General features: G+C 46.0%; 1 protein-coding gene across 1 annotated transcript; it reads left to right on the forward strand.

Moving 5' to 3' along the window:
• Positions 1–843: 843 nt before the first annotated feature.
• LOC134395657 (zinc finger protein 420-like) lies at positions 844–23,157 on the forward strand. The gene is made up of 5 exons (XM_063121820.1): positions 844–870; positions 977–1,085; positions 20,646–22,115; positions 22,416–22,692; positions 23,148–23,157. Exons 1-5 carry the CDS (start codon positions 844–846, stop codon positions 23,155–23,157), a joined length of 1,893 nt encoding a protein of 630 aa, XP_062977890.1.
• Positions 23,158–24,163: the final 1,006 nt, after the last annotated feature.

A 24,163-nucleotide genomic window follows, 5' to 3' on the forward strand; every position in this document is an offset into this window, starting at 1 on the left:
TCTTGCTGAGGATGGTTTTGGTTTCTAAAATCAGCTTCTTCAGTTCATCCATTGTAACAGAAGTTGGCTCCGTGCCAAAACCTTCAGCCATTTTTGCCGATCGGTCTGAGTCACTTCCAGAAGATTGTAAATCTTTTTCAACAGGCACTTTCTCAAGACGGGCCAAATTATGGTTGGAAGAATGTGTTCTTTGCCAAGCAGCCTTCCCCGGGGCTTTTTTCCCTTTTTTTCTAATATACGGCATGGATCTCAGTCAGTGTCCTGTTTACAATCCACCGCGTCTCCCTCTTCTTAGCCAATAAAGCCTTATTCTTCATTGCTTTTTTTTTCTTTAAGAGGGGTGAATTTACTGCCAAGACCCTTCTCTCAGATTAGGAGTATATAAATCATCACTTTATCAGACTAGAAGACAGGAGAGCTCTAACATTCCAAACATTCCAAAGTTCGTCAGTTCTTGCTCCCCCCTCCTTCCGTCTGTTTACGGCCAGAGAACGGGCTGTTTTTCTCCCCTTAATCTGAGACTGCTTCCAAAAAAACAGGATTTTCACCTTCTTTTAACAATCATAACCCTCTTCCTTCACTCTCATTTACGACCCATGCCTCTTAAATGAGATAATTAGCTTCCCAGATCCCCCCCTCTCGGGAGCTCTCAGGCAGAGATCTTACCCGTCATGATGTCCGGCTCCGCCCCCCCAATTAGGATGGCTTTAAAAGGAGGGTGGATAAATTCCTGGAGGAGAAGGCTACTAGCCCTGATGGTTATGTGCTGCGTCCAGTACCTGAGACAGTAAGCCTTTAAACCCTAGTTGCTGGGGAGCATGGGTGGGAGGCTGCTGTTGCACCATGTCCTACTTGGTGCAACAGCCGATGGCAGGTTGGCCGCTGTGTGAACAGAGTGCTGGACTAGATGGACCCTCGGTCCGATCCAGCAGGGCTCTTCTGATGTTCTCTCCTCTTTCCCACATGGGATCGCCAGACCTCCAAGCCTGACCTCGTCTCCCAGCAAGAGCGAGAGGAAGAGCCACAGCTGCCCAGTCTTCAGGCCTCGGACGGAATGGAGACCGCTGAGACTGACGGCAGCTCAGGTAAAGAGATCATAGTTTGCCAAAGAATCCATTGGGGTTCTTTCACCTCCAGCCAAAAAATGGCAAGTGACGTTCTTGGCCATCCTATTTCGAAGGGCAGGAAGTGTTGTATTGTGCAAAGGACACTTCCTCTCACATGAAGACCCTCCTCCCACTAATTCAACCCCTTATCAGTAGGGATCTTCTTTCTGATCCTTTTTGGACTAGATGGACATTTGGGCTCCTCCTATGTCCTTATCCTGTTGAGTCGTTCCTTTCCACCAGTTCAGACCTCCTGTTCAAAAGGTCCTTCCCTCTTGACCATCTCTATAATGAGCAGAAAGGATGAAGTTCCCAAAAGCTGAGGGAACATTCAGGATTTCACTAAAGATGAATCTCCCTCCCACCACAGTCTTCAGGACTATTTCTCATAATGTTATGCGTTATAAGCATTCCTAGACCATCAGTGTGTACGACACCTTCACCCGGGGTAGGGAATGTGGTTCCCATGGGCACCAATACGTCTCTGGACACATTTTATGGTGCCTGTCAAAGAAGCCAGGTCCTCGCATGTTTTGAAACACAAACCCTTTTTTCAGGCAACTGGAATAGCTGTGACATAGGCTTTGGCCGATGCTGAGAAGCGAGGGTTCAGAGGGGTTGTTGAGTTTGTCATGGCTCAGACCTCCCCTCTGCCTGGTTCTCAGTCTTTTGAGCCCCTGACTTGTCCTTTCCCACACGTGTGGCTCCCAGCTCTTTAAAGTCTCAGAAATGTATATGTTTATTGCCAGGGGTATTGAGATCAAGGACTTGCTAGCCAGTCTTGCTGTAGCTGGAACCTAGCAGTCTGGAATAGACTAGCAGGGACTTTTCTTTAGGCCGGAGACTTCCTCCTTTTCAGCCTAGTCAACAAAGAGGCAGGAGGCCCAGAGGGCCTTGCAGAGCATACACCGTTTTTACCGGGCCTCACTCCTTTTTATCCAGCATCCATTACTTACTTCACTCTTTTTTTCCTGTGGACTGTAAGTTATCATTCCTTATTTTTCCGTTAAAAGAGACTGGTGAATCTCCCACACTAGAGGCCTTCAAGAGGCAGCTGGACAAGCATCTGTCAGGGATGCTTTAGGGTGGATTCATGCATTGAGCAGGGGGTTGGACTAGATGGCCTTGTAGGCCCCTTCCAACTCTGCTATTCTATGATTCTATGAAGATTTATTTGTTGGATTCAAAGGGAGACTTCTGGATGAAAAGTGCCTATACGTAGGGTACATAGGCAGGGAGACCGCGCACCACACCTCCCACGGGAGCCATTTTGCGGTGCTTCTTTCTCCAATTGCCAGATGTGCCCATGGCCTCAAAAGAGCTGCTTACCCCTGTGTTACACAGTGCAAGAGGAAGGTGTCTGCCTCAAGGAGATCACAGCCTAGAATTTGATAGAGGGAGAGGAAGGAGACATGTTTATTTCAGTTTTCCAACCAGTTACAGTTGTGGAACGGGGTCGAAGGTTCACGCCAGTCTTCATGGGAAAGGCAGGTTTTGAGGAGAAATGGGAAGAGATCAGTCCAGGAGGTCAACAATGGAGGAAGCCATTGTTAAAGGCGTTGAGTACAGAACCTCAGTCGAGGCTTCAGAAAGCCTCACCCTTTCCCCCCTGCAATCCCTGAGCATTTGGTGTTTCCCAAATTTTTGTGTTGTTATCCCTCCATTTTGAAAGGTAGAAATTCTTCCCCTAACGCTTAGTTACCGGCAATAAAAGCTGTAGGCTAAAATAGGCTGCTATATCTGGCCATGCCTGTGACGTTACACTTCTGCACGTATGGAGGTTAGGTTCATAACTGTATGTTCTTCTTATAGATCTTAAATCATAAATTTTAAGTAATGTCTGTTTGTTTTTAATGATTATGTGATTTTTTGAAACGGTCAGAGGACTTATTCAATAAAGGTATTCATTCATTATAGATCTATGATTTGTTAAGTATCCCTAGGGTAAGAATGGTGGATTTGCATGTGTGAGCTGATTGGCTGAGAGAGTGAGAAGGAGGGGGTGAAGTGTGTGTGTGTGCTGTATAAACCAGGTGTTGTGCTGTGTGAGGCAGGCAGAGATGAATTTAAGAGTCACTGGTTTATTATTCAACAACTTCTTATCAAAATTAACAAAGCGTTCTTTGTTCATATAACAAATGTTTAGGTGAAAATTCAGGAACTGTGAGCCACCGAGCAACCCATAGTAGAAGAAGACCACGTAAAGGCTTAGAGTGTGGCAAATCATTTGTTGAACTTCATGTACACCAGAGAATCCCCACGGGTGAGAAACCCTACAAATGCAGTGAGTGTGGGAAATGTTTTTACCGGCAATTACAACTTATGAGCCATCAGCGAACCCATACTGGGGAAAGGCCTCATCAGTGTTTGGAATGTGGCAAATCGTTTACTAAAAAGTCAAGCCTTGTGATTCATCAGAGACTTCACACAGGAGAGAAACCTTATAAATGCTGGGAGTGTGGGAAATGTTTTGCTCAAAATGCAAATCTTTGGGTCCACAGGCAAGTTCACATGGGAGTGAAAGCCTACAAATGCTTAGAGTGTGGGAAAAGTTTTCAGCAGCGTTCAGGACTTGTGAGCCATCAGAAAACCCATAGAGGAGAAAAGCCCCACAAGTGTTTAGAGTGTGGGAAATGTTTCTCCGAGAAAGCAAATCTTTTGCGACATCGGAGAATACACATGGTAGAGAAACCGTATGAATGCTCAGAATGTGGGAAATGTTTTGGAGACCGTTCATACCTTAAGTCACATGAGAGGGTGCACAATGGAGATCGACAATATACATGCATGGAGTGTGGGAAAGGTTTTGGTGTACCATCACAGCTTCAAATTCATCAAAGAATCCATACTGGAGAGAGGCCCTACGAATGTGTTGAGTGCAGGAAGTGCTTTCGCCAGAAGCAACACCTTCAGAGACACCAGAGAGTCCACACAGGAGAAAAGCCATACAAGTGTTTGGAGTGTGGGAAATGTTTGGCCAATAAATCATATCTTACTCTACACCAGAGAATACATACAGGAGTGAAGCTGTATGAATGTGAGGAGTGCGGAAAATCTTTTCTTGCCATGCCACACCTTACTAGTCATAAGAGAGTGCACAGAGGAGAGAAACCATATAAATGTTTGGATTGTGGAATATCGTTTGGTCATCAATCAAGTCTTAAGGGACACCAAAGAATCCATACAGGGGAGAAACCCCATGAATGTTTGGACTGTGGGAAATGCTTTTCCCGTAAAGATAGCCTTATGTCACACCAGAGAGTCCACACAGGAGAGAAGCCCCATAAATGTTTGGAGTGTGGGAAATGCTATTCTCAAAAATCACAGCTTGTTAAGCACCAGAGAGTCCACACACATGAGGAATCTTACGAATGCACAGAGTGTGAGAAGTGTTTTGCAAAAGAATCACAACTTCTAACCCATCAGAGAATGCATTTAGGAGACCACCCCTTCAAACGCTTTGAATGTGGGAAATGCTTTTCCAGGAAAGGTGGCCTTACAGTGCACCAGAGAGTCCACACAGGAGAGAAGCCCCATAAATGTTTGGAGTGTGGGAAATGCTTTTCCAGGAAAGATAGCCTTACAGTGCATCAGAGAGTCCACACAAAGAAGAAATCCAATGAATGCACAGAGTGTGAGGAATGCTTTGCTAAAGAATCACAACTTCTATCCCATCAGAAAATCCAGACAGGAGAAAAAATCCATAAATGCTTGGAGTGTGGGAAATCATTTCCATGTAAATCAAAGCTCCTCAGACACCAAAGTATTCACAAAGAAGAGAAACCCTTTTCACATGTAAGAGACAAACCCTTCAAATGCTTCGACTGTGGAAAATGTTTTATTGAAAAATCTGGACTTCATAGACACGAAAGAATCCACACAGGAATCAAACCATATAAATGTTTGGAGTGTGGGCATTGTTTTTCACAGATGGGAAACCTTCAAAAACACCAGAGACTCCACCTAGAAGAGAAAGTATATAAATGTTGGGAGTGTGAGGAGTGTTTTAGTGATGAGGCAGCCCTTGTGACACACCAGTCTGCCCATACAGGAAAGAGGACATACAAATGCATGGAGTGTGGGAAATGTTTTGTAGAGAAATTGAACCTTGCTAAACATCGCAGAGTCCACACAGGAGAGAAACAATATAAATGCTTGGAGTGTGGGAAACTGTTTGCTCATCAATCAGATCTTATGAGTCACAGAAGAATCCACAAAAAAGTGAGACCTCATAAATGCTTGGAGTGTGGGATATGTTTTTCCCGGAAAGATACCCTTACAGTGCACGAGAGAGTCCACACAGGAGAGAAGCCTTATAAATGTTTGGAGTGCGGGAAATGTTTTTCTCAAAGTTAAATGCTTGTTACACACCATAGAATCCACACAGGAGAAAAACCCCATAAATGCTTGGAGTGTGGGAAATGTTTTTCTCAAAAATCAGTGCTTCTTACTCATCAGAGAATCCACACAGGAGAGAAACCACACAAATGTGTGGAGTGTGGCAAGTCTTTTGCTCAGAAGGAAACTCTTGTAAGCCATCAGAGGGTCCACACAGGAGAAAGACCCTATAAATGCTTGGAATGTGCAAAATGTTTTTCTCAGCGATCACTGCTTACTAGACACCAGAAGAGAGCCCATAGTGGCAAGAAAGCATAGAAATGTGAAAGAAACCTTACAAGTGTGTTGAGTGTGAAAAATGTTTTGCTGGCAAATCACAGATTGCTTTCCTCTACAGTTCAAGCTTTGGCCGTGTTTACTTTCTTCTTGTTTCTGTTCTGAGGGAGGCATGAATGGTTTTATTCACAGAAGAGCTTATGAGGGGCGCTGGGGTGGACATGAAGAGGAATTGCTGAGATATCCGTTACTAGTCACCAGAAGATAGCCCATAGTGGCAAGAAAGTATAGAAATGTGTTAAGGACAAATATCAGTTGTTTTGCCACAGAGGACGAAAACCTCACCCATTGCTTTGAATGTGGGAAATCTCTCTCGAGCATTACATATCCAGAGGGTCCACATAGAAGAGAAAAAATGAATGTCTTGAGACAATTCTTGTGACACACCAGAGCATCCATATGAGAGTGAAGCCATATGAATATGTGGACTGTGGGAAATGCTTTCTTGAAAAATTAAACTCTGATAGTTGGAAGGGGCCTATAAGGCCATTGAATCCTGTTCACTGCAGGAATCCACCTTAGAGCCTATCTGACAGATAGTTGTTCAGATGCCTCTTGAATGTCTCTAGTGTGGGAGAGCTGACGACCTCCCTAGGTGATTGGGTGATTGGTTCCATTTCCGTACTGCTCTATCAGTCAGGAGGTTTTTTCTGATGTCCAGGCAGAATCTGGCTTCCTGTAACTTGAGCCCATGATTCTGCACTCTGGGATAATCGAGAAGAGATCCTGGCCCTCTTCTATGCGGCAACCTTTCAAGTATTTGAAATATGCTATCATGTCTCTCGTCAATCTTCTGTTCTCCAGGCTAAACATGCCCAGTTGTTTCCGTCTATCTTCCTAGGGCTTTGTTTCCAGACCCCTGATCATCCTCATTTCCCTCCTCTGAACGCACTCCAGTGGTGCCCAGAAATGGTTGCAATACTTCAGAGGAAGCCTAACTAGTGCTGAATAGAGGGGAACCAGTACCTAACACAAATTGGAAGCTATTCTTCTGTTAATGCAACCCCAAATAGCGTTTGCTTTTTTTGCAGCCATATCGCACTGTTGGCTCATAATCAGCTTGCGATCTACAATTCCAAGATCCTTCTCGCTTGTAGTATTGCTGAGCCAAGTATCCCCCACCTTGTAACTGTGTATTTTGTTTCTATTTCCTAAATGTAGAACTTGGCATTTATCCCTATTAAATTTCATCCTGTTGTTTTCAGTCCAGCACTCCAGCCTATCAAGGTCACTTTGAAGTTTGTTTCTGTCTTCCAGGGTATTAGCTATCCCACCCAATTTTGTGTCATCTGCAAATTTGATCAGCGTTCCCCGCACCTCCTTGTCCAAATCATTAATAAAAATGTTGAAGAGCACTGGGCCCAGGACTGAGCCCTGCGGCACCCCACTCGTCACCTCTCTCCAGTTTGAGAAGTTTCCATTGATAAGCACTCTTTGTGTCCTATTCTGTAGCCAACTGTGGATCCTTCTATTAGTTGTTCCATCTATCCCACTTTTAGCTAGCTTGTTAATCAGAATATCCTAGGGCACTTTGTCAAAAGCTTTGAACCTGCAGCAGTATTGAGTTGTAAATGTTCAAGATGTACCTATGGTCTCGAAACATCCACGTGTCAAATTATTATTATTATTATTTATTTATATAGCACCATCAATGAACATGGTGCTGTACAGAGTAAAACAGTAAATAGCAAGACCCTGCCGCATAGGCTTACATTCTAATAAAATCATAATAAAACAATAAGGAGGGGGAGAGAATGCAAACAGGCACAGGGTAGGGTAAAACTAGGTCAGTGTATCCCTGTAACATCAACAAGAAGTGTCCTTGTTTCTGTTCCGAGGGAGGCTTGAATGGGCTTATGAGGGGGGCTGGGGTGGACATGAAGAGGAATTGCTGAGATATCCGTTTCAGGGAGATGGTCGAAGACCAAGAGTGGACATCAGAGATGTTAAAATAAAAAATAACCGTGTTTTTGACCTGAGGGCCAACGTTGAGAGCTGCTAGGGAGCCATCAGGATGTTGTCATTCAACCCCAGGAACTGTACGTAAAGTATTTTCAACAAAATAACACCAAAGCCCCCTCCCCTTTTAGTAGCCACAGCCAAATGGGTATAACCTTCCCTACCCACCCCAGATCCAGGAGAACCACAGGGGAGGGGTGGGCTCTCCCTTAATCCTAGAACCCCAAGGGGTCATCCCATGAAGCTGGTTGGTGGGAGATTCAGGAGAGATCAAAGAAAGGACTCCTTCACACAGCGCAGAGTTAAACTCTGGAATTCATTACCACAGGATGTAGTGATGGCCACCGGTTTGGATGGATAATTCCTGCAGAAGGGTATCAATGGCCACCAGTCCTGATGGCTATGCGATACCACCAATAATCACAGGCAATAAGCCTATATACACCAGCTGCTGGGGAACATGGGTGGGAGGATGCTGTTGCACCTGCGTCCGCCTTGTGTGTCCCTGGTCAACAACTCGGTCACTGTGTGAACAGAGTGCTGGACTAGACGGACCCTTGGTCTGATCCAGCTGGGCAGTTCTTATGGCTTCTCTCTGTACGCACTGCGACGTCCCTGCTTGGTTGTGGGTCCTCTGGAGGCGCCTGTCCGTGGCTGGCCCTGGGGCCATGTAGCCTTCCCTGCAGCCTGTAAGCTAGCCGGCGGACACTGACCTAAGAGCAGTGCTGAAATCAGCCTGAAATGCCAGTCCGCTCGGCTTCTCTATTTACTGAATGGGAAAGGGTTAGGGCACCATCTTGTCCTTCACCTCAGGCAGCAAGATGTCTAGGGCTGGCCCTGGGGAGGAAGGAGGCTGAGCATTGTGTGAAAACCTCTTCAGGATTCCCTCCTATTTATCCTTATTTGGGGACTATTCAGTGGAACAACAGCCCCACTCACAGGGATGGCGTTAAAGAGCAATGGTGGATTACAAAATCTCCTCAGGCTTTTCTTAGGAACTCTCCCATTTCCCCCTTTTCCGTTTTGTTTCTTCAACGGCAGAGACGTCTAGCTGCTGCTGGAGTTTATTATGCCAGCAGGAGTTTTAGTAATTCCAAAAGTATCCTTGCGCTCCTGCCCCCCAGTCCTTGAGCAGTGAGACCTTTCAGCCCTTCCAGGCCTTACACTGGCGATTTGTGACGTTTCTTTCATGAAACCTTGATTTACACAGAGCTTCAGGTGAGCCTCCTCAACATGACCAGGCCAACAGGCTCCGGCTTCCCCTCAGCTTTCTAGGGGAAATAGCCCAAATCCGCTCTTTCCTTCCTCCACCTTGGATTCAGCCAACCTGACTCCTTGCTTATTCATAGGGGCCGCATCCCGCCCCTCCGCTTGGCCTAGGAGAACAAAAGGATGACAACTAAAGAGGGGTTTTGGGTGGAGGGGGTGGTGGGATCCTGAATCTCTTTGTAATCAGAGGCCATAGATGTAAGGTGTTCCCAGAAGGCCATTTAGACTGACCCCAAACCCATAACAGCATACAAACTAAATTATTGTCCTCTCTCTGTTTTGAGCCTTTATAATCCTTTGAAGCTTCCTCAAAGATGCCCATCCAAGAGAACTGGGAGGATCCCCAGGTCCTTTAATGGTCCAATAAAAAAACCCTCATAGTCTCCTTAGTCATTATGGGCTGAAATTGGCTTCAGGTTCAGCTCTGCAAGTGCCCAATGTTCCGCCTCACAATCCCGCCTGGCCTCAGTCGCTTTGCCCTTGAGGGAGGCATCGTTGTCCCTCCTTCCTTTGGGTGACCAGGTGCCCCTCCTGGGCCTTCCACACTTCTGTTGCTTCAGGGGGAATTTTAGCAGTCGCCGCTTTTCTCCTCCCTCTGTGACAAATGACAGCTGCCCAAATTCCCTCTTTTCACCCCACAGCAGTTAAGAATACCTCTGCCCCCCCTCTTATTAATAGGAACACATCAATCCGCTTTCCCCAACCTTGGGCCCCCAAAGATGTTTTGAACTACAACTCTTGGCGACCCTGACCATGAGCCATGCTGGCTGGGGCTGATGGGAGTTGAAGTCTCGGGAGCCCCAGGTGTTGCACGATCACATCGTAAACGCCAGCATCTCTCATGGAATAGGGCAGCCTGGCTGGGGGATTATGGGAATTGCAGCCCAAAACATCTGGAGGGCCCCAGGTTGGGGAAGGCTGGATTCAGGGCACACCGGGCCCCACTGGCTGAAGAAGCCAGCTGACTACATCTCCCAGAATCCTTTGAGTTCCCAGGGGTTTCATCGCTGGCGTGGGCCAAGATCGGCCGCGTTGCCTTCTTTGGGATGGGATGCGGGACTGAGGTTTGGGGCTGATTGGTGCAGGGGAAAAGGGGGGGCTTTCCTTGGGGGTCCCTGGACAAAGGCAGGCGGGGAGTTTGCTCGGTTGCGCTGCAGCCCTTTGGAAGGAGAAGGAGCGACTGACCGCTGCGGCTTGTAACTGCTGGTGAGGATGAAGGGGGGAGAAATGGGGGCGGGCGGGAGAAGCTCATCCTGTGCGCCTGCTAATGGCGGGAGAGGCTCTTCCGCCTGGCGCGCAGCAGCCCTGCCTTGCTTTCCTTTGCTTTGCATGGGGCGTCCTGGGGAAGCAGGGTGTGGGGGGGGCGCAGGAAGAGACGTTTCCCCAGGAGCCCCGCTTCTGAATCGGTCCTGCAAGCACTTCTTCTTCTTTGCCTTTTTCTTCTTCTTCGGATAAACACCCCGAATGGGAGCATTTCCAACCTCAGTCCCCCAAACCATAGGCGGGCGCGGCACATTTCATTAGGTTGTGCACCCAGAGATTTCCCCGCCCCCCAAACGTGAACAAAGTGTTCCAGAACCCACCCACCCCCGCCCTCCTATATACGAAGAGCGACCTCAGTCCCCCAAACGACCCTCCGCATGTAGCCCCATGCAATGGGGCTTGTAGGGCTGATGCTCCGCAGTCCAGGGATCCCCCAGACTCCCGTTCTAGCCCTGGAGCTAAGAGGGGCTCCACAACACTCACGAGCGCTGTTGGCTGTGAGCCGGGCCAGGTTGGCCTGAGGATTCAGCTGGGCCTGGGCGGGCGAGATGGTGCTCCGCCATCTCGCCTGCCCAGCCGAAGTGAAGCCAGGGACGCTGGGGTGGGGTGGCAGCTCCACGTTTGGACTTCTGCCCAGAGCCACCCTAGCCGCCCTCCCAGAGCTGTTCTAGCCGAGCGGCTCTGGGAGGGCGGCTTCCAGGCAGAAGTCCGAACGTGGAGCCGCCCCACCCCAGCGTCCCTGGCTTCGCTTTGGCTGGGCGGGCGAGATGGCACCCAGCCGAAGCGAAGCCAGGGACATTGGGTGTAGTGGGGGGGCTCCACGTTTGGACTTCCGCCCAGAAGCCACCCTCCTAGAGCCACCCGGAAGCTGTCCTCCTAGAGCCGGGAGGCCACTGCTGCCAGAAGAAGAAGGGAAAGCACGTGGCGAGCTCGACCCTGGCCCAAGCCAGCCTCTGCCTTACTCGCCTCACCCCTCTCCTCAAACAGGCTGCAATGTCCAGGCAGGCGGGCAAGCGGGGCTCCCTCTCCCTTCCCCCAGGAAAGCTAGGGACTTATGGACTCCTCGCAAGGCGTGGATCTTGCGTGCGTGGATCAACGAGACTTGCATCTGAGAAAGCGTTGCATGGAAGTAAGTCCCGGTGAATTCCAGACGGCTTGGTCCCAAATCGAAGTGAGCCAGTCCCAGCTTTCCACACGTTCAGACTTGACGCACACGTTCAGACTTCCGCACAATTGGGGGGTGCAAGTAGCTTGCCTTGCCTAGGGCGCAAAATAGTCTGGCACTGGCCCTGGCCGTGCGCAGACCTGGGTTGGCGGAGTTGGGTGCACGCACTGCCCCTATTGGATAGTACCCATTACGTCCAAGGTCTAACCGCAAATAGCTGCACCACTGGAACCAGCAAGAAAAAAAGGAGAGGTATCAGCAGGCTCAGGGGAACGTTAAGGTTTACAGAACTACCTACCAGAGTGGATAAAAATCAATGATTTTTTAAAAAAAATAAATTTAAAATATTGGATTTTTAAAAATTTAAATCGGATTGTTTTAATAAAATGCTTTTCGAGGAAAAATCTATCTAAAAATAGTTTTCTATTTAAGATACATTATAGTCCAAAGGTTATTCATCCTGAAATAAGGATTAGTTTTTAATTAGGTAGCATGAGGCTGTATATTCATGCAATGTTTACATTTTGGGGTAAATGAATTCCACTAATCCATTCACAATGTCATGCTCTTCTAGAGGTTTCTGTAAGATTATTGGGCAATTTTTCTATCTAGAAGATATGATCACAGATGCTTGGTTTTTTGTTGTTTATTCGTTCAGTCATTTCCGACTCTTCCTGACTTCATGGACCAGCCCACGCCAGAGCTTTCTGTCGGCTGTCACCACCCCTAGCACCCCCAAGGTCAAGTCTGTCACCTCCAGAATATCATCCATCCATCTTGCCCTCGGTCGGCCCCTCTTCCTTTTTGCCTTCCACTTTCCCTAGCATCAGCCTCTTCTCCAGGGTATCTTGTCTTCTCATTATGTGGTCAAAGTACTTCAGTTTTGCCTTTAATACCATTCCCTCAAGTGAGCAGTCTGGCTTTATTTCCTGGAGTATGGACTGGTTTGATCTTCTTGCAGTCCATGGCACTCTCAGAATTTTCCTCCAACACCACAGTTCAAAATCATCTATCTTCCTTCGCTCAGCTTTCCTTATGGTCCAGCTCTCGCAGCCATTCATGCAATGTTTACATTTTTGGGTAAATGAATTCCACTAATCCATTCACAATGTCATGCTCTTCCAGAGGTTTCTGTAAGATTATCGGGTAATTTTTCTATTTAGAAGATATGATCACAGATGCTTGGTTTTACAGTTCTCAAAACTGTGAAATTGTGTCTGCAGAGATCACAATCCCATTGCTCCTTTGCAAATCTATGCACACAGAATGAGTCTTTGCTAACTGAGTTGTGTGAAATATGTAATAAGCTTATAGCAAGGAAGAGTGCACTTTTGGTGGCCGGGGGTGGGGGTCGGGGTACTGAACACAGGCACGGGTTCCTGCAAAACTTTGTAACAGTACTCCCTAAATTCCCCATTATAGTAGGTGTAAAGAAGATCTGGAGATAGACATCCAGCACGATTGACTTCACTCAGACTCACAATCACAGTGAAACTGTTAGAACTTTTAAAAAAAATATTATTAAAACAATTTAAGAAAGTTAAAAGTCAGACACACAAACCTCCATTCAGCAAAGCAAATTAAAAGAAGATATTCACAAGTCTGGCAGATTTGGAGAACAAGTCAAACATAGACAACCACAAAGAAAGAAAGACAAACACAGGCCCTGTGAAGGAGCTCTTCTCCCCAGAGGGACTCCCATCTCTCCCAGGAAAGACCAAGCCATGCCTGAGGGAAAAGGAAGACCTCTGTGTTCAGCCTTAAATGCCCAATTGGACACCATCAACTCCTCCTATTGACGTCTTCTAAACTCCTAAACCCATTGGACCACCTCCTAATTTAATCATAGAATAGCAGAGTTGGAAGGGGCCTACAAGGCCATTGAGTCCAACCCCCTGCTCAGTGCAGGAATCCACCCTAAAGCATCCCAGACAGAAGGCTGTCCAGCTGCCTCTTGAATGCCTCTAGTGTGGGAGAAGAGCCCACAACCTCCCTAGGTAACTGGTTCCATTGTCGTACTGCTCTAACAGTCCAGTCGGAATCGGGCTTCCTTTAACTTGAGCCCGTTATTCCGTGTCCTGCACTCTGGGAGGATCGAGAAGAGATCCTGGCTCTCCTCTGTGTGACAACCTTTTAAGTATTTGAAGAGTGCTATCATGTTTCCCCTCAGTCTTTTCCTCTCCAGGCTAAACATGCCCAGTTCTTTCATTCTCTCTTCATAGGGCTTTGTTTCCAGACTCCTGGTCATCCTGGTTGCCCTCTTCTGAACACGCTCCAGCTTGTCTGCGTCCTTCTTGAATTGTGGAGCCCAGAACTGGACGCAATTTAGACCATCCTCTCCTGAAAACCTTCCCCCCTTTCTCAACTAGTTGCTTATGATAACGAAAGGTCAAGTTCCCTGTTCTTGTGGTTGTCCGGCTCTTATTTTTCTAATCTGTCCCTCACCCTTCCCCTAGTTACAGTTAGTACATGTCACAAGTTCATATGACTAATGTCTTTTTGAGCAACACCAAGTTGCAAGTCCCTGTAAGTAACGTCAGTGAGCAATCTCAAACTGCCTTCTTCAGTTGGACACACACACACACCCCCAGGGCTAACATCTTCACCTTGTGGGGAAGAAGGAGCTGTTGGTTTGCCCCTCCATTGGGAGATGAGAGGACGGAGCAGGGCCTTTCCACCAGCCTAAACAGTCTCCTTAATTTCTTTTTATTTTCTTCCTCTTCCCTCCCCATCCACTTTTCCTTGTGTGTCATGTCTTTCTTAGAATGTAAGCCTGAGGGTAGGGACTGTCATCTTTATTGATACATTGTTAGCCGCTCCGAGAGCCTTTTGGCTGAGGTGCGGGATAAAAATACTCTAAATAAAATAAATAAAATAAAATAAATATTTCCAAATCTTTTTCTATCAGGCCTTATCCAAACCAAATCATCCAACCCTTGATACAGCATTCTTTGTAGGTATGCCTACTTGCCCCTTTAATCTTAAAACATTACCCCATCACTTGTACACCCATTCAAACCCATTCTATACCCCCAAAAGCTTCTTTCTCTATGCTACATTGGGGAGGCTGACACACAAAATGAAGCAGGGTAGATTTGATTTAAATCAATTTAATTTAAATCACGATTTAAATCACTACTCAGAAGGACTCGATTTAATCATGTGACTTCCCCCCCCCAAAAAAAGAGTGCACTGTATTCATTGAATATTTTGAACCTTAGCACTTAAGAGGTAAGGGGTTGATTCTGTGTACATAGAATTCATAGAATCATAGAATAGCAGAGTTGGAAAGGGCCTACAAGGCCATCGAGTCCAACCCCCTGCTCAGTGCAGGAATCCACCCTAAAGCATCCCTAAGAGATGGTTGTCCAGCTGCCTCTTGAATGCCTCTAGGGTGGGAGAGCCCACAACCTCCCCAGGTAACTGATTCCATTGTCGTACTGCTCTAACAGTCAGGAAGTTTTTCCTGATGTCCAGCTGGAATCTGGCTTCCTTTAACTTGAGCCCGTTATTCCGTGTCCTGCACTCTGGGAGGATTGAGAAGAGATCCTGGCTCTCCTCTGTGTGACAACCTTTTAAGTATTTGAAGAGTGCTCTCATGTCTCCCTTCAATCTTCTCTTCTCCAGGCTAAACATGCCCAGTTCTTTCAGTCTCTCTTCATATGGCTTTGTTTCCAGACCCCTGATCATCCTGGTTGCAAAGGAACAATGGGATTGTGATTTCTGCAGACACAAATTCACAGTTTTGAGAACCGTAAACCAAGCATCTGTGATAATATCTTTGAGATAGAAAAATTGCCTAATAATCTTACAGAAACCTCTGGAAGAGCATGACATTGTGAATGGAATTCATTTACCCAATAATGTAAACATTGCATGAATCTACAGCCTCATGCTACATAATTAAAAACTATTCCTTATTTCAGGATGAATAACCTTTGGGTTATAATGTATCTTAAATAGAAAACTATCTTTAGATAGATTTTTCCTCAAAAAGCATTTTATTAAAACAATCAGATTTAAATCAAAACAATCAGATTTAAATTTAAAAAAATTCATTGATTTTTATCCACCCTGAGATGAGGCACCTGATCCCAAGTGTGTCTTTCATTTTTTTAGTCAGAATGATGTGGAAAAGGGGGGTTTCTGACATGCGTTGCCCTTCCTTCCTAGGCCTGCAGTGGTTTAAGCCGGATCATCCCCTCTGGGAAGCAACAGATCCTGCTCAGGTACAGGACCGATGAGAGAGAAGAAAGTCTTTTCCAGGCCGCAGGGTGTGACCCCTCAAGAGACAGTTCCAAAGTCTGGTTATTTTTAGTTGGATCCTGATTTAAGGGGGAAGTGGACTCCCCTGCCCTGGTTTCCTCAGGGCAGCCCCTCCTGGAGTTGCCACGCAGAAGGTCAGGAGACCCCACTGAATGGGGGCGATCTGTGGGGGGGAGGGGTCCCCACAAATCTGGCAGAGGGACCTTCCAGTTGCGGAAGACAGATCCTGAATCCAACCCATTACTTCTACATTCTCTCCAAAATCCCACATGAACACATCACCTAGACTATTATCCCAGTGGTATCCATGTATGTATTTCCTATAGGACCAGGTTGACGTGCCTTTAGTCCATCAAACTCAGAGGTAGATTACCTTTTCAGCTCCAATGACTGTAGATGATACTGGGTCAGGGTTCGGGAGCATCAGACATGCAAAGACAACCCCCCACATGGCTCTTTCCTCACAGCTACCCGCGGCGGAAAAGCGAGAAAAGTGTCTGGATTGTTGCGGGGGATGGATGGACAGCCTTATCTCCGCCTCTTCCCTCAGCAATCCTATTATTATCATTCACTTCATAATCATTATTATTATTATTATTCAGATTTACAGCTGTTAATATACTCTCCTGACATAAACCTACCCGTATACTATCCTCAACATCTAAGGTCCTCCTCCGGGTGCCTACTCCAAGGGAAGCTCGGAGGATGGCAACAAGGGAGAGGGCCTTCTCAGTGGTGGCCCCCCAATTGTGGAATGATCTCCCTGACAAGGCTCGCCTGGCTCCAGCATTGTTATCTTTTCGGTGCCAGGTCAAGACTTTCCTCTTCTCCCAGGCACTTAACAACATATGCTGAGTTTTTTTCTTAACTGACCCCAGAATAGTTGTTTTTAGTGGATATTGTTGTTTTGATGCTTTTAATTTTTTTGTCTGTTTGTTTTTAATGTTCACTGTTTTTAACTTTTGTAAACTGCCCAGAGAGCTTTGGCTATGGGACGGTATATTTATTTATTTATTACATTTATATACGGCCCCATAGGCGAAGCTGTCTGGGCGGTTTACAAAAGTTTAAAACAGTGAACATTAAAAACGAAGAGACAAACATTTAAAAGCATCAAAACAACAATATAATTATAAATAATTAAAATTATAAATGTAATTAATTAATAAATAATAAATAAAATTCTGAAATGGTTCACCTTAAAAATTCAACATTACAATGTAAAAACAAGAGAGACTAAAAAATGACTGAAAACCTTGTGAACTGCCCAGAGAGCTTTGGCTATTGGGCCGTATAAAAATGTAATCAATAAATACATAATGACAATGAAACAGGGCAGCAACATGCTCTATGACAGGTCAGAAAAAGCCGCTGTGAATAAATCCGTTGTCAAGAGGCGTTTCGAACTTCTCGTCAAGGAAAGGCCGGTCTGTGTGAGGATTTCTGGGGAAGGAATTAGGCAGTGACAGCAGTGGAGGGTGGGGGTTTGTTCGGACAGATTATGGGTCCAGCAATTAATTAAGGCCAGGGGGGCTTGTGTGGCTCTTCTTACGGACCTGTTCAGTCCTCCCTCCCTCATCCCTCTAGTACAGGGCTGAGGAGGAGCTTCCAAGTCAGGGTTGTTTCCCTTCTTCAGCCCACCCAGCAAACACAGTGGTCCCTGATCTTCCTTCTCCAGAAGGCTTTGAGAGGGCTTCAGAGGAGGGTCTGCCAGGGATTCTTCACACCCTTGTAGACGAAGGCCGGAGTCAATCCGACTTTCCTGCAAGGTAGGCCCTGGACCAAACATCCTGTTGTCCCCGGCCGCCCCTCGCCCTCGCCCTTTCCCCAACCGTGATGAGCCAGAGATTCCTGGAATAAAACACACGCACACTCAGCGTAAGGGCCAAAACAAGTTGAACACAGATCAGCTAAAACTAACACGTAAGGTTTTGGCCAGAGGTAGCAGCATGGATAAAAAGAAGGAGGAATAAAAGGGCAGGGATGGGGTAAGTGGATTAAAGGAAAGATTACAAAGGGAGAAGGCACTAGTAGCCAGGGCTCCATCTAAAACCTGCAAACACACAACCCACCCCTAGCCATAAAAGCGGCTAGCCTTGTCTCAGGAAAACCAGACATTTAAAATAAACAAAGACCCTAGCTTACTCCAAGCAACCATCCTAGGCTGCTCTTGATGTTCTTCCTCCAAAACCAGAACAGAAGACACCCTCCCAAGCAGGATACTGTGGCGTTACACCCCACAAGTCAATTCCAAATGTATGTCTGCAGTGTGTAAGTCTGTGGTTTTTAGAATGTTGGCCTGAGTGGGCGGAGTTAGAATGTCTTGGGAGGGGGAGGAGTCATATATAAGGGAATGACTGAGGGGATTGAGAGATCTTTTCAGGAGAACTTTCCAGGGAGACTTGTTGGTTACTCTTAGAGTCTGTAGTGCTCTCTGTATTTATGGTACTTAAGTTCTGGGAAATTTGAGAGTCAGTGTAGTGAGTGGTGTCTTTAGGGTGTGGTGTGCACGTAGTGGAAGTATATTAATCAATACTGATAATAAAGAAAGTTCAAGAGCGATTGTGTGAGAAAAAGGAAAGCGCGAATGTGAATGAGTGACAGGATTGTATGAAAGGTTTCAAAAAAGGTTTTTAAATGTTGTTATTTGAAACAAAGCTTATGAACTTTTAAAAATAAATTTTGATTGTTTTGTTTTTAAACTACCACAAAAGTCCCACGTGTCTGTTTGGCATTTATCATCTTAAGTTTACACATATAACACCCACTCTGACAATCATTCACCTAAGCAGATATAACTCACAGCGCATTATTATATATATTAAAACCCTTCTCCATTTTAAACCCCTTTCTCCATATAGTTTGGAGGAAGGTGGGTTTTATCCCTTGCCTCAGGCGTATCAAGCGGTGGTGCTTAGCTTGAGCAGGGAGTAGCCTCGGCCAGGTCTGGTGTTCAGAGCCTGTGTCGCCCCATAATAGGTGGTGGCAGACGTGAGGTCTGGTGTTCGGAGCCTGTGTCGTGGCAGGTACTAGTAGCCAGCGCTCCATCTAAAACCTGCAAACACACAACCCTCCCCTAGCCATAAAAGCGGCTAGCCTTGTCTCAGGAAAACCAGACATTTAAAATAAACAAAGACCCTAGCTTACTCCAAGCAACCATCCAAGGCTGCTCTTGATGTTCTTCCTCCAAAACCAGAACAGAAGACACCCTCCCAAGCAGGATGCCCTTTTTATCCCCTTTTGGATATAGGGCCCCATGACCTCGCTGAACCAACCCCTAACTCAGCCTGGCTCATAACGACCCACCCTTCTTAGAGAGGGCTTCGCCCTCTCTCTCACAACTAAACCCAATTATCCTAACGACCATGGAGATAACATCCAGGTGCGAGGCCCAATGTGACCTTGGAGTCTCTTGGAGTCTTGGCGCCTAGAGTTCCAAACTCCCACCTCCACTTAATATACCAGAACAGATACAGAAGAGAAAGAATAATACACTTAAAAAGCCAGTACACTTAAAGAGCCAGTACAGCCCATAAATCAGCAAAGCCCCATGTCCTCCACAACCCTCGTACTGAACTCCTCACATGTCCTTGTTCTCTCCACTTTCTCAGATGGCATCGCCAGACCCCAAGCCTGACCTCGTCTCCCAGCAAGAGCGAGAGGAAGAGCCACAGCTGTCCAGTCTTCAGGCCTCGGATGGAACGGAGGCCGATGAGCCTGTTGGCAGCTCAGGTAAAGAGATTGTGGTTTGCCAAGGAATCCACTGGGGTTCTTCCACCTCCAGCCAAAAAATGGCAAGTGACATTCTCGGCCATCCTATTCCAAAGGGCAGGAAGTGTTGTATTGTGCAAAGGGCACTTCCTCTCACGTGAAGACCCTCCTCCCACTAATTCAACCCCTTATCAGCTGGAATCTCCCTTCTGATCCTTTTTGGACTAGATGGACATTTGGGCTCCTCCTATGTCCTTATCGTGTTGAGTCGTTCCTTCCCACCAGTTCAGACCTCCTGTTCAGAAGGTCCTTCCTAAAGATGAATCTCCCTCCTTGCACAGTCTTCAGGACTATTTCTGATAATGTTATGCGTTACAAGCATTCCTAGACCATCGATGTGTATGACACCTTCACCCGGGGTAGGGAAAGTGGTTCCTGTGGGCACCAATCTGTCTCTGGACACATTTTATGGTGCCTGTCAAAGAAGCCAGGTCCTCGCATGTTTCGAATCACAAACCCTTTTTTTCAGGCAACTGGAATAGCTGTGAAATAGGCTTTGGACGATGCTGAGAAGCGAGGGTTCAAAGGAGTTGTCATGGCTCAAACCTCCCCTCCAGCTTGTTCCCAGTCTTTTGAGCACCTGACTTGTCCTTTGCCACACGTGTGGCCCCCAGCTCTTTAAAGTCTCAGAAATGTATATGTTTACAGCCAGGGGTGGAGAGATCAAGGACGTGTTAGCCACGCTTGCTACAGCTGGAATTTAGCAGTTTGGGATAGACTAGCAGGGACTTTCCTTTGGGCCGAAGACTTCCTCATTTTCAGCCTAATCAACAAAGAGGCAGGAGGCCCAAACTCCGTTTTTACCAGTCCTCAATCCCTTTTATCCATTACTTGTTTCCCACTTTATTTCCTGTGGACTGTAAGATATTGTTCCTTATTGTCCTGTTTAAAGAGACTATTTGTTGGATTTAAAGAGGGGGTTCTGGATGAAAAGTGCCTATACGTAGGGCACATAGGCAGGGAGGCCGTCCACGGGAGCCGTTTTGTGATGCTGCAGAGGACTGATTGGGTGAGAGAGTGAGAAGGAGGGAGTGAAGTGTGTGTGTGTGCTGTATAAACCAGGTGTTCCGCTATGTGAGGCAGACGCAGGTGAATTTAAGAGTCACTGGTTTATTATTCAACAACTTATTATTGAAATTAAAGCATTCTTTGTTCATATAACAAACGTTTAGGTGAAAATTCAGGACCTGTGAGCCATCAAGGAACCCATACTAGAAGAAGACCACGTAAACGCTTAGAGTGTGGCAAATCATTTGTCCATCTTCATGTACACCAGAGAGTCCACGCGGGAGAGAAACCCTACAAATGCAGAGACTGCGGGAAATGCTTTTCCCAGAGTCAACAACTATTGAGACATCAGCGAACCCATACTGGAGAAAGGCCTCATCAGTGTTTGGAATGTGGCAAATCATTTGCTATAAAGTCAAGCCTTGTGATTCACCAGAGACTTCACACAGGAGAGAAACCTTATAAATGCTGGGAGTGTGGGAAATGTTTTGCTCAAAATGCACAGCTTTGGATCCACAGGCAAGTTCACATGGGAGTGAAAGCCTACAAATGCTTAGAGTGTGGGAAAAGTTTTCGGCAGCGTTCAGGACTTGTGAGCCATCAGAAAACTCATAGAGGAGAAAAGCCCCACAAGTGTTTAGAGTGTGGGAAATGTTTCTCCAAGAAATCACACCTTTTGCGACATCGGAGAATCCACATGGTAGAGAAACCCTATGAATGCAGGGAATGTGGGAAATGTTTTGGAGGCCGTTCAGACCTTAAGGCACATGAGAGGGTGCACAATGGAGATCGGCCCTATACATGCATGGAGTGTGGGAAAGGTTTTGGTGTACCATCACATCTTCAAATTCATCAAAGAATCCATACTGGAGAGAGGCCCTACGAATGTGTTGAGTGCGGGAAGTGCTTTCACCAGAAGCAACACCTTCAGAGTCACCAGAGAGTCCACACAGGAGAAAAGCCATACAAGTGTTTGGAGTGTGGGAAATGTTTGGCCAGCAAATCATACCTTACTCAACACCAGAGAATACATACAGGAGTGAAGCTGTATGAATGTGAGGAGTGCGGAAAATCTTTTCTTGCCATGCGACAGCTTACTAGCCATAAGAGAGTGCACAGAGGAGAGAAACCATATAAATGTTTGGATTGTGGAATATCGTTTCGTCATCAATCAAGTCTTAAGGGACACCAAAGAATCCATACAGGGGAGAAACCCCATGAATGTTTGGACTGTGGGAAATGCTTTTCTCGTAAAGATAGCCTTATGACACACCAGAGAGTCCACACAGGAGAGAAGCCCCATAAATGTTTGGAGTGTGGGAAATGCTATTCTCAAAAATCACAGCTTGTTAAGCACCAGAGAGTCCACACACATGAGGAATCTTACGAATGCACAGAGTGTGAGAAGTGTTTTGCAAAAGAATCACAACTTCTAACCCATCAGAGAATGCATTTAGGAGACCACCCCTTCAAATGCTTTGAATGTGGGAAATGCTTTTCCAGGAAAGGTGGCCTTACAGTGCACCAGAGAGTCCACACAGGAGAGAAGTCCCATAAATGTTTGGAGTGTGGGAAATGCTTTTCCAGGAAAGATAGCCTTACAGTGCATCAGAGAGTCCACACAGGAGAGAAGCGTTTTGCAAAAGAATCACAACTTCTAACCCATCAGAAAATCCAGACAGGAGACCATCCCTTCAAATGCTTCGACTGTGGAAAATGTTTTACTGAAAAATCTGGACTTCATAGACACGAAAGAATCCACACAGGAATCAAACCATATAAATGTTTGGAGTGTGGGCATTGTTTTTCACAGATGGGAAACCTTCAAAAACACCAGAGACTCCACCTAGAAGAGAAAGTATATAAATGTTGGGAGTGTGAGGAGTGTTTTAGTGATGAGGCAGCCCTTGTGACACACCAGTCTGCCCATACAGGAAAGAAGACATACAAATGCATGGAGTGTGGGAAATGTTTTGTAGAGAAATCGAACCTTGCTAAACATCGCAAAGTCCACACAGGAGAGAAACAATATAAATGCTTGGAGTGTGGGAAACTGTTTGCTCATCAATCAGATCTTATGAGTCACAGAAGAATCCACAAAAAAGTGAGACCTCATAAATGCTTGGAGTGTGGGAGACGTTTTTCCCGGAAAGATACCCTTACAGTGCACGAGAGAGTCCACACAGGAGAGAAGCCTTATAAATGTTTGGAGTGCGGGAAATGTTTTTCTCAAAGTTCAATGCTTGTTACACACCATAGAATCCACACAGGAGAAAAACCCCATAAATGCTTGGAGTGTGGGAAATGTTTTTCTCAAAAATCACATTTTTTTAGTCATCAGAGAATCCACACAGGAGAGAAACCACACCAATGTTTGGAGTGTGGCAAGTCTTTTGCTCAGAAGGAAGCTCTTGTAAGCCATCAGAGGGTCCACACAGGAGAAAGACCCTATAAGTGCTTGGAATGTGTGAAATGTTTTTCTCAGCGATCACAGCTTACTAGACACCAGAAGAGAGCCCATAGTGGCAAGAAAGCATAGAAATGTGAAAGAAACCTTACAAGTGTGTTGAGTGTGAAAAATGTTTTGCTGGCAAATCACAGATTGCTTTCCTCTACAGTTCAAGCTTTGGCCGTGTTTGCTCTCTTCTCCTTGTTTCTGTTCCGAGGGAGGCATGAATGGTTTTATTCACAGAAGGGCTTATGAGGGGCGCTGGGGTGGACATGAAGAGGAATTGCTGAGATATCGGTTACTAGTCACCAGAAGATAGCCCATAGTGGCAAGAAAGTATAGAAATGTGTTAAGGACAAATATCAGTTGTTTTGCCACAGAGGACAAAAACCTCACCCATTGCTTTGAATGTGGGAAATGTCTCTCCAGAATTACATATCCATATACACTAAATAGGTTTTTCTTTTTCTTTTCTCTCTCTGCTGATGGAGAAAGAAGCACTGGAAAATTGTATTGTTGCTGCTATGATCTGCTATGAATGCCTGGGATAGGTTTATTTCTTAATATTTTGGACAAGAGAAAGCCCATAAATATTTGGACTGTAGGAAATGCTTTTTCGGGAAATGCAGTCTTCTAAAACATCAGAGAATTCACACAGGAGAGAAACTTTACAAATGCTTGCTGTTTGAGAAATCTGTTTCTCGGGAAGTTGTTCTTTTGAGCCACCAGAGATTCAAAATAAAGAAACCTTACAAGTACATGGAGTGGGGGGGCGGAGCTTGGCAGCCATGAAACCGGTAAGAGTTTCGTGATGTTCTAACCGGCCACGCCGGGAAAGTCAATTATCTCTCTTTAAAAGGGCATAAATCTCAAATGAATATGTTGGAAAAGGACTATGAATGTTAATTGTTGGTGTTGTTGATATTTGCGAAAGTGAAAATGAGATAAGGAGTGAGGAAATTGACGCAGTCTTGGCGGTGGGACAGTCTTTCATGGAGTGAAAATCGAAAGTAAGCTGTCTGTGTGCCGGGACTGTGTAAGCTGCTTGTTATTGTAATGAGATTTCACAGCGAATGCTGACTGATTTATGGTGAAGCTCACTCCTTATTGGAAAAGAATAAGCGGTTAATCATCGGAATTATAAAGAGATAAAAGCACCCTGGGCAGGACTGACTGACTGTGTTGATTATAAAGAGTTAAAAATAGCCCAGGCAAGGTGGAGACCCGGGACGT

The sequence above is a fragment of the Elgaria multicarinata genome, chromosome 3, assembly GCF_023053635.1.
Source record: "Elgaria multicarinata webbii isolate HBS135686 ecotype San Diego chromosome 3, rElgMul1.1.pri, whole genome shotgun sequence".
Lineage (NCBI taxonomy): Eukaryota > Metazoa > Chordata > Lepidosauria > Squamata > Anguidae > Elgaria > Elgaria multicarinata.

Coding starts and splice junctions, on each gene's coding strand:
- LOC134395657 (XM_063121820.1), top strand. CDS start 844: ATGTCCTACTTGGTGCAACAGCCGATG. Junction 871..976: donor ACTTGGTGCAACAGCCGATG/GCAGGTTGGCCG, acceptor TGGGATCGCCAG/ACCTCCAAGCCTGACCTCGT. Junction 1,086..20,645: donor TGAGACTGACGGCAGCTCAG/GTAAAGAGATCA, acceptor ACAAACGTTTAG/GTGAAAATTCAGGACCTGTG.